We start from the raw sequence: 8984 nt of genomic DNA, 5'->3' as shown, positions 1-8984 counted from the left end.
TGCTCGCCAACGGGAGGGGCCACAGCAGAGAGAGGCCCGGATACCACAAAAAAAAAAAAAAAAAAAAAAAAAAAAAAAAAAAAAAAAAGATGATTTAAATTTGAAAAGTTTTAATGTCTACAAATTGGCTTGTTTGGGAAATGAACTGAGAGGGTGTGAAGGGTGTGTAGTATTAAGAAGTATACAGATATGATATTTAGAAGTATGGAAATCCATTAAGGGTCTTTAAAGAGGGTTATGGAGAAGAGCTTTAATAAGAAAAGCCATCTGCACTGACAACCAAGAACCATCGTTTCCTTGATGAAAACTGACCATTTCAGCCTGCGCATGCAGTGAGGATAAGTTTACTGATTTTGCCACAAAGGAGTTTCAAACAGAAGGAATAAGGAAAAGAATATCAGTTGTTTCCCTGGAACTCCATTCTGATTTCAAGGCGAGTGGAGTCAGAAAGGATGATTTCTAACTTGGCTGGGTTGATTTAATCCCTTTCCAGATGATTGACATTTTCTGCTCGGCAGAGTTCAGGGACTGGAATTGCAAGAGTATTTTCATGCGTGTTGAAGATGAACTGGAAATCCCACCGGCACCTCAATCTCATCATTTTCAAAACTGAACTCATCACCCTTCTTCCCCCACCACCAAAACTGCTCCTCCTCCTGTATTCCTGATCTCCGCCAGTGGCACTGACATCCACCCAGTTACTCAAGCCAGAAACTCGGCAGCCCTCCCAAACTCTTCCCTCTCTCACTCCTTATATCCTGTCTGTCTTGGCTTTCACAGTCTGTCGGCTCTAACCTCCTGAGCCACTAGGCATTCGGTAAATGTAATTCACCTCTTGTTCCCTTCCTTCTTCTCCCACGGTTGTCTCTTAGTTTGGATCTTTGTGATTTCTTGCCTGGACACCTGCAAGAGTCTTAACTGGTCTCCTTGCTTCCAGTCTTATCCTCTGCCAGTATTTCTTTCATACTGACCCAAGAATGATCTTTCTAAACTGCAAGTCTGAGCATGTCACTTCCCTGCTTGAATTTCTCCAGTAGTTTCCCACCAGCATCAGGATAAAGTCCCAGATCTTTAGCATGGCATACAAGGTCCTTTATGATCTGGCCCTTGCTTGCCTCTTCAGCCTCATCTCTCTCCCAGCTCTTGCACAGACACTGCTCTTGGGCCACAGTGAATTACTCACCATTCCCAGATGCTTTTGTGCGCCTCGGTGCCTTTGCACGTACTATTTGCTCTGCATGGAATGCCCTTCCCCATTACCATCAGCGCTTGTCCAGTCTACTAACGCCTCTTCATTCTTTTATACTCAGCTTCCTTTCTAAGTTTCTCCTAAGCTGAGTTAGATGTTTCTTCTCTCAGCTCCCACAGTATTCCATGAATACCTATATTACGTTTATTGTACTGTATTATAATTGTTAAATCTTGTCTGACCCGCCTTGTAGAATGTGAGCTCTTTGCGAGCAGGACTGTGTCTTCCTCATCTCTGTATCCCCAAAGCTTTGCACAGTGCCTTGCACATAGTAGGTTTTCAATAAATGAATATTAAATAAATAAATGGTAGTGGTTTCTGCAGAAAGAATCAGTGTAAAAAATTAGATACAGCTTAGCATTTCTTCTCCTCTTTTATAATTATGATCACAGAGTTGAAAGGGACCTTAAATTGCCTTCAACAGTAACTTGATGAAGGTCATTTAGACTCACCTGGAATACTTTTGGTGATGGAGTGTTCACCTGTTCAACATGGAAGCCCATTTCAGTACTGGATCACTCATAACTCTTCTTGATACTGATAAAATCTGCCTTCCTTTAATTTCCACTTATTTCCTATTCTACTCTCCAAAACTATAGTGAGCAACTCTACTTCCTCTTGCAATTTCTTGAGGTAACTAATATATTCACGGCCACCTCTCACCTCTAACTTACTACCTTCTCTTTTCTTCAGGCAGAATGTCTTCAATTTCCTTAAGTCTTCTGTACATGATATGATTCCTGAACCCAGTATCACCCAAGCTGCCTCCTTGGATGATCCCTAGTTTATGGGCCTATGCTATTCATTATTTGCTTCTATTCCCAAGCCAACCTCTGAGTTAAAGCAGTTACCAAAAGTCTGAGTAGATTAGAGTGTCATGTAGTAAAATTTAGAATAAGAATACGTTTACAACATTAGACAATGTCATTCTTCATTGAACTAACAAGCAGCTCTTGGTGGGACAGTGATTCTCAGCCCCTAGTGTGCACAAAATTCACCTGGCCCTACCACCCCGGAAGTTCAGAGCCTTGAGTGTTAGCACCCGGAATCTGCGTTTTTAAACAAGCCCCGCCCCACACCGATTCTAAGGATGGGGGTTGAGGACCATTTCCTTCAAAGAACACTGGTCTCAAAAAAGCCAGCCTTTGAGCAGCCGTTTGCAGGTGCATGCTACGACGTCAGAGCTGTTGAGGTGACAGGTTTCTAGGAACCAGCAGTTTCACCCCGGCTGCTCCTTGAAATCATCTAGGGAGCTTAAAAATTACAGGTGCCTGATCTCCCAATCCTGGGGACTCTGACTTAGTTGGTCTGGGATGCAGCCTGGGCATCTGAGTTTTCAGATGCCCCCCTAGTGATTCGGGCGTGCAGCCAGGGCTGAGAGCCCCTGTACTGAATAACGTAACTGCCTGAAACTGCGTCACCCAGGGAGAGGGCTGAGAGGAATGGAGGGTAGTACATAGAATACGACTGGGTGTTCTCTAGGTAAGGCTGTGTAGCCTCCAGAGTATCACAGAGATGTGTTCGTTACGGATATTAGACCAAGGGCCACTCTTCTCATTTAATGTTTCCAAAGCTTTGCTTTTGAGTCAAGGACCAAATGATTAAATAAAATATAAATTTGCCTTTATGGTCCTCATATTTTATACTCCACCAAGGTGTGGTCGTTTGGTCAGCTACTCATAGTTTTCAAAAGTAGTTTAGATAAATTTGCTTTTAAACCTCTGTCTGGAGGATCTCATTCATCTTGCCCTTCATTAAGGTTTAGCAGTACTAAACCGTCTGGAGAGATTTCGTGGGGACGGAAGATGGATGGCCTGAAGGAGACAAGCCCCATCTCCCCCCTCCTCCCCGCCCCCCCCCCCCCCCCCCGCCGACTGCTCCGGAGTCTTCTCCACATTTTCACTCTTGTCACTTCATCAGGCCCCTCGTGAAGCCCCCCCACAGGTTATCACAGCCGCCCTATAGGCTGCCTGCAACCATTTGCAGCTTGTGAAAATGATTTTCTCAGACCTCGCCTGAGATAATGTCCCTGGGATAATGACTCAGTAGATGGAGAGAGATTGCACTGCCACCCGCCAGGCTGCGTGCAGCTTGGGAACTCTCCAGTGTGTTTACATGTTGATATGCAGCCAGTAAGGAAGCCTGCAGCCAAGTGTGAGCCACTGGAAAATAGTAAAATGAGAGGCTTCAACTCTCTCCGCCTAATCTAATCTACCTCAATGACTTAGGACTAACTCTTCCTAGAATGTTTGGTTACCAAGATAAGGTTGCTCATATAAATAAGTGATCATTCCAAACCCAGCCCCTCACAGAATGTGGGAAGGTCAGCATTCTGACCTCTTCGGTTTGAAGGGCCCTGTCTTTCCTCCTCTGGTCTCCTTCCCTGAGATCCAGCCCCCTGACTTCTGACTCTTGTCTTCAACTTATAGGCCCTGACCTCTTTGAAGTCTGATATTGATTACAGTGAAATGTCAATTGTCTGATTGCAGTAGGGCACCTGGAACTTATTCAGATAAGCAGAGGCGTTTCAAATGTTAACGAAGCACGTTGGGAGCCATGACCTTCTTCTAAATAACGGTGTTTCGGGAAAAGGAGGATCAGGCGATTGAAGTGTTGCTCTCTCTTTTTTATTAGTTCAGTTGCTTTTTCTCACCACAAGACACTGATTGAATTATGGTGCATTTTGGACCGTGTGTGTCTGCCCCCAGGACAGAAGTTTTGGACATTGAGATAGATGAGCCGTTCCAGGGTTGCCTGGTGTTGCTCATTCAGACTTAACTTTTCAGGCAATAAAATTTCCCAAGCTCCTAAGTGAAACTGTTGTTTCTCTATGTGCACTGGTTGAGTCTTTGGCCAAAAAGTGTTGACGGATTTCAAACGTGCAAAGAAGTACCAGTGAGCATCCTAAGTAAGCAAAGCGTGTTCCACCAAACTTTTTTTGTTTAATACCTCCTGACAAAAGCCACTGACCTTTGTCTGGTTACTAAATGAAAAGGGCTTAACGGTTTCAGGCACCCCATTACATTGCTGCTTCTTCCTTGTGGGTGAGGGATGGGGAGGAGGACTCGGAGAGGGCTGCTAAGGAGGAAGGTAACCTAGTAACAAAGGGTGCACATCGCAATTGGGGTGCCGCGAGAGAATTAGGATCTCTAGGAAAGGGTTCAAGGCATTCTTTTCTCGATTGTCCCAAGGATAGAACATTCTAGATATGAGGGAGAGCAGTAAATGATCACATACATGGGAGGTATTAGGATTTAATTCTCTTGTGGAACCTGGTCGAGAAGCACAGGTGTGTCCAGTGGGGCAGGGCTCGCTGCATCTTGCTGTGCAGGGTGGAAAGAGGGGCATTTACAGACCACAAACTGGGCGAGGCCTGCCACTTAATTTCCAGAGGCCTCCCTTTTACTCTTTTTAATCCAAGTCAGGTCAGTGACCAAAACTAAGCAAACAGACAGGCCTTTATTTTGAACCAGCTTTGTAACAACATCTCCATTCATTCTGCTACCCAAGGTGTCCCTGGTGTCCCCCTGTTTAGTGTACGAAGTCGCCCAGGGCGTAGACTTTGAGCGATTCCTGTCATCTAACCACACTGGCTCACGCTGATGCATCACTTGTTCCCACCTCAGTCACAACTTTGGTGGTTGTAAATCTGTTTTGGATTAGGTTTGCAGGATATGATAACTTCGCCAGCAAAATCATCTTGTTCATTGGGCCTCATCTTCCAGCCACTGTCAGGATCCTTGGTTCATCCAGACTACTTTAGCACCTAGCTCCTCTTTATGGAGCTGGGTATTATAGGCAAATGCTGTGTGTTATGGAGCCTTGACAATCTCTGATTACAAACAAATGAATAAATGTTATGTATAAATATTTTTAATTCTACAGTGTTACCATGTCGGTCTGATACAATCAGTAGACTTGTTCCATGTCATCCTCTCAGAACTAGGATTTTACAAACTCTTTCAGAGGCAGCTCGGGCAGTAATTACTCATTCCTGGGCCTAGTATCTCCCACAATGCCTTCCAACTACATCCAGCTCTAAACTGAAAAGGACAGGCAGTCCATTAAGTAGGGTGAGCATCCCATGTGGTACTGTGCACCCAACAAAGGATAATTTCAGAAGGTTACCAGGCATTGCCCTATATCCAACACCCACTTGAGGAAAGAGCCATCCTACCTTCACTCAAGTACTAACGTGGCTGCCTTTTTCTTAACTGCAAGTTCCTTAACAGCCTGGCACTCAAGGCCTTCCCCAGAGTTATTCTAGTTGCTTTTGAACCCTACCTCCATCTCTTCTAGTCGTACCAGCTGCTTTCCCCTTTCTGTTCCAGCTGTTTATTGAGCCTGGAAGGCCCACCTGCTCACATTTCTTTCCTTACCATTCTTACCCCGTCTCTGTCTTTTCATACCCCAGCCATCTACTGGGGACTATTTCAGTCACCTCATTTTCGGTTTTTCCTGTTCCTTTCGACAAAATGGATTCTCTCCCTTTCCCGAAACTTCCTGTTGCTTTGTTTGTGCGTCTATCTTCTACTCTGTCGTGGTCTACCTGGAATTGTTACTTTGCTGGGTACAGGTCTTAGTGGCTCCCTTCCCCCACCCCCTAGGCTTTGAGCTTCCTGACAGTGGGACTTTTGTCCTAGACGCTTTGATATCTCATGCAGTACTTAAGTGCCTTACTGAGTAAATATATTCAACTGACGTAAAAGATGCGGTACAGAGAAGGGTTCCGAACCTTATACTCTCTCGAGTTTTCGTTACACAAATCTCGCACTTGATGGTCCTGCCATGATGTGGTACAGGCCTTCCCAGTTTGCATTCTACTGGTTCTTTAAAAAAAAAAAAAAAAAGAAGCAGAAGAAGGAGAAGAAGAAGGAAAGATTCTGAGGTCAAGTAAATTTGGGAAACTTGCCTACCATACCCCTTCTTGAGGACCTGCAATCATAGAACATATGACCAGTAGAGGAGACTGTTTTAACTTCACTACATGCAGGTCTACTAATTTGTCTGGCCTCAGACCATGTTCCCCCTCTGCGGATGTACTCACGTCCTACAGCACACTTCTATGGGAAATTCTTGGTGGTGTAGACTGTGCTGTGCTATGGGCAAGGGATTGGGACAAAGGACTCCACGGTACAATAACCAGACATTGAACCCTAGTGAGACAATACCTTGGTTCTGAACAGAGAGCAAGGAAACCCATCCAAACACCCCTCTTGTGCCTGGTTGGGTTAGGACACCTCTTCTGCCAGATGCTGGAGGGCTTGTGGAGGGAGGCTGATTCTTCACGAGAACATAATCAGAACAGATTTGAGATTATGTTAAATGAGTCTCAGGCAAGGCACCTCACTTTCTTAAAAGGCACAGATAATAAGCATTATTCTCTATATGAAAAACAGAAAGGAATTCAGTAACCAAATGAAAGAGATCCCAAAGCTCTCCTCAGAGCAGCACCTTTTCCACAGGGACGTGTCCATGGACTGGCCAGCTTGCTGCCCTCCCCAAGGCTCCCATGACGCTCACCACTAAGCAGGTAGTTCAGAAAAGAACATGGGCTGCAGGTGTTTGGGAGACAATAGGATCCCAAAGCAATTCACAACCATACAACAAACTGGATTTTTTTTCCTGTTGTTGCCTTTTCCACTTAAAGTTCTATAACTAGGCAAGCAGGTGGAGAAGTTGTCACCATTTTTTAAACTCTTCTGCTCACTTGCCACCCATCTGTCAGTCCCTTTTGATGGCACTAGTCATCTCCATGGGCAGCCCTCAGATCCTGAAGGCTGGTTGGAAGGCCTCAGAACTGTGGACAGCTGTCAGAGGAGTGAAGGGCCTGTCACCAGCACTTCTCCCCCTCATCCATGAGAGCCAGGGGGGCGGGTGCAGAAGCTGGAATGTAGGTTTGCTTGTCAACCAATGTTTCCTACAAACATAAATATGAAATCGTAGCCTTTGGAAACTTTTTATAATGCAGAGACTTAAGATGCAAGCATGAGTTGGAGAGGTTCATTTTGTAGTCTTGAACAAGATTTCTCCTGACTTCTGTGCTTTTCTCGTTTGTTCGCAGTTCCTCAGCACTTTGTTTGCCCCCTTAAACTTTGTCATGGAGAAAGTGGAAAGCATCCTCCCATCCAGTCTATGGCACCAGCTGACTAGGATCTAGGGAAGCCCACCCGTTCTTCCACTCACCTCACCCAGTGGGCTGCCACCATCTCTTCGTGCCAACTCCTCGTGGACTGCAAGAAAGCATGACTTTGAAAAAGGGAAGCCGTTCCGAGATTTTAAAACCTTCATGGACTGTCTGTTCCATATTAAAAGCTGTTTTTGTTGTACAAAATTCATTGATGTTCAGTTCTATTATATTTTGCTTTCAGAAAAGAAAAAAGTCAAAAATAAACTTTTGTGTATTGCAGCAACCAGTTGTGTCTTCCAACCGTAAAATTGTTGGTGTCCAAATAAACCTACAGGTTACATTTAATTTACTAAGGCCCCAAATCTGCTCAGTGCCACACAATGGTTTTCTATGCTTATGGAACTCCTTTCACCAGGCCCTCGGCACCCCTACGGTTGGTGGCTTAGAAAACAGACTCTCTTTGGCTAAAAAGTACCATCTTTTTCAGCCCCAAACTGTATGTCCTCATAGGCTAAATGCACAAAAGAAATTTCCAGCATGAATGACAGGAAGCATGAATGAAACGAAATGTATGTGCCATCCCAGGTTGTTCCAATTCAGAGACTCTACTCATGGAACAGAACTCAGCACTGTGGTTCTAGGAATCATTTTACTTCTGCTTTCTGAAAACTTGTCGTGAGAAGAAAAGTTCTGATGAGAGCTACAGAGCCAATAGCCTATTATAGGACCTGACCACTTTCAACATTGCCATTTTTAAAATGTTTTCTCATAAGGGTCATTTTTTTTATCATGTTTTCATTCTTGATGCTTGCATGTGAGCATTCTTTGAGTGTTTTCATGATCTGAACCAAAGTGGTCGTTTGTCTTCACCATCTTCGAAAGCCTTCTACATGAGTCACACCAGCCAAGCATCTCTTTTTTTTTTTTCTTTAACATCTTTATTGGAGTATAATTGCTTTACAATGGTGTGTTAGTTTCTGCTTTATAACAAAGTGAATCAGCTATACATATACATATATCCCCATATCCCCTCCCTCTTGCGTCTCCCTCCCACCCTCCCTATCCCACCCCTCTAGGTGGTCACAGAGCACCGAGCTGATCTCCCTGTGCTATGCGGCTGCTTCCCACTAGCTATCTAATTTACATTTGGTAATATATATTAGTCCATGCCACTCTCTCACTTCGTCCAAACTTACCCTTCCCCCCACCCTGTGTCCTCAAGTCCATTCTCTACATCTGCGTCTTTATTCCTGTCCTGTCCCTAGGTTCTTTCATAACCATTTTTTTGTTTTGTTTTGTTTTTAAATTCCATATATTATGTGTTAGCATACAGTATTTGTTTTTCTGTTTCTGACGTACTTCACTCTGTATGACAGACTCTAGGCCCATCCATCTCACTACAAATAACTCAATTTCATTTCTTTTTATGGTTGAGTAATATTCCACTGTATATATGTGCCACGTCTTCTTTATCCATTCATCTGTTGATGGACACTTAGGTTGCTTCCATGTCCTGGCTATTGTAAATAGAGCTGCAATGAACATTGTGGTACATGACACTTTTTGAATTATGGTTTTCTCTGGGTATATGCCCAGGAGTGGGAT

At 44.2% G+C, this 8984-nt stretch overlaps 1 protein-coding gene across 6 annotated transcripts in view; it reads left to right on the top strand.

Moving 5' to 3' along the window:
* ST7 (suppression of tumorigenicity 7) overlaps nt 1–7662 on the top strand; it is a 288195-nt gene extending 280533 nt beyond the window's left edge. For 4 of the 6 annotated variants that reach the window (XM_024132183.3, XM_024132179.3, XM_055084869.1 and 1 more), the window contains one exon: nt 494–1555. In XM_024132183.3, the coding sequence (XP_023987951.1) occupies nt 494–613 (120 nt within the window). In that variant the 3' untranslated portion in view covers nt 614–1555. Of the gene's footprint in view, nt 1–493; nt 1556–7313 lie in introns of those variants that run through there. The other 2 variants (XM_028489838.2, XM_028489837.2) reach the window with 1 other exon arrangement.
* The last annotated feature ends 1322 nt before the right edge of the window (nt 7663–8984 follow it).

This window comes from Physeter macrocephalus, chromosome 5 (assembly GCF_002837175.3).
Source record: "Physeter macrocephalus isolate SW-GA chromosome 5, ASM283717v5, whole genome shotgun sequence".
Lineage (NCBI taxonomy): Eukaryota > Metazoa > Chordata > Mammalia > Artiodactyla > Physeteridae > Physeter > Physeter macrocephalus.
Note: the sequence above shows the minus strand (reverse complement) of the source record. Positions and strands in the feature narration are given on the sequence as shown.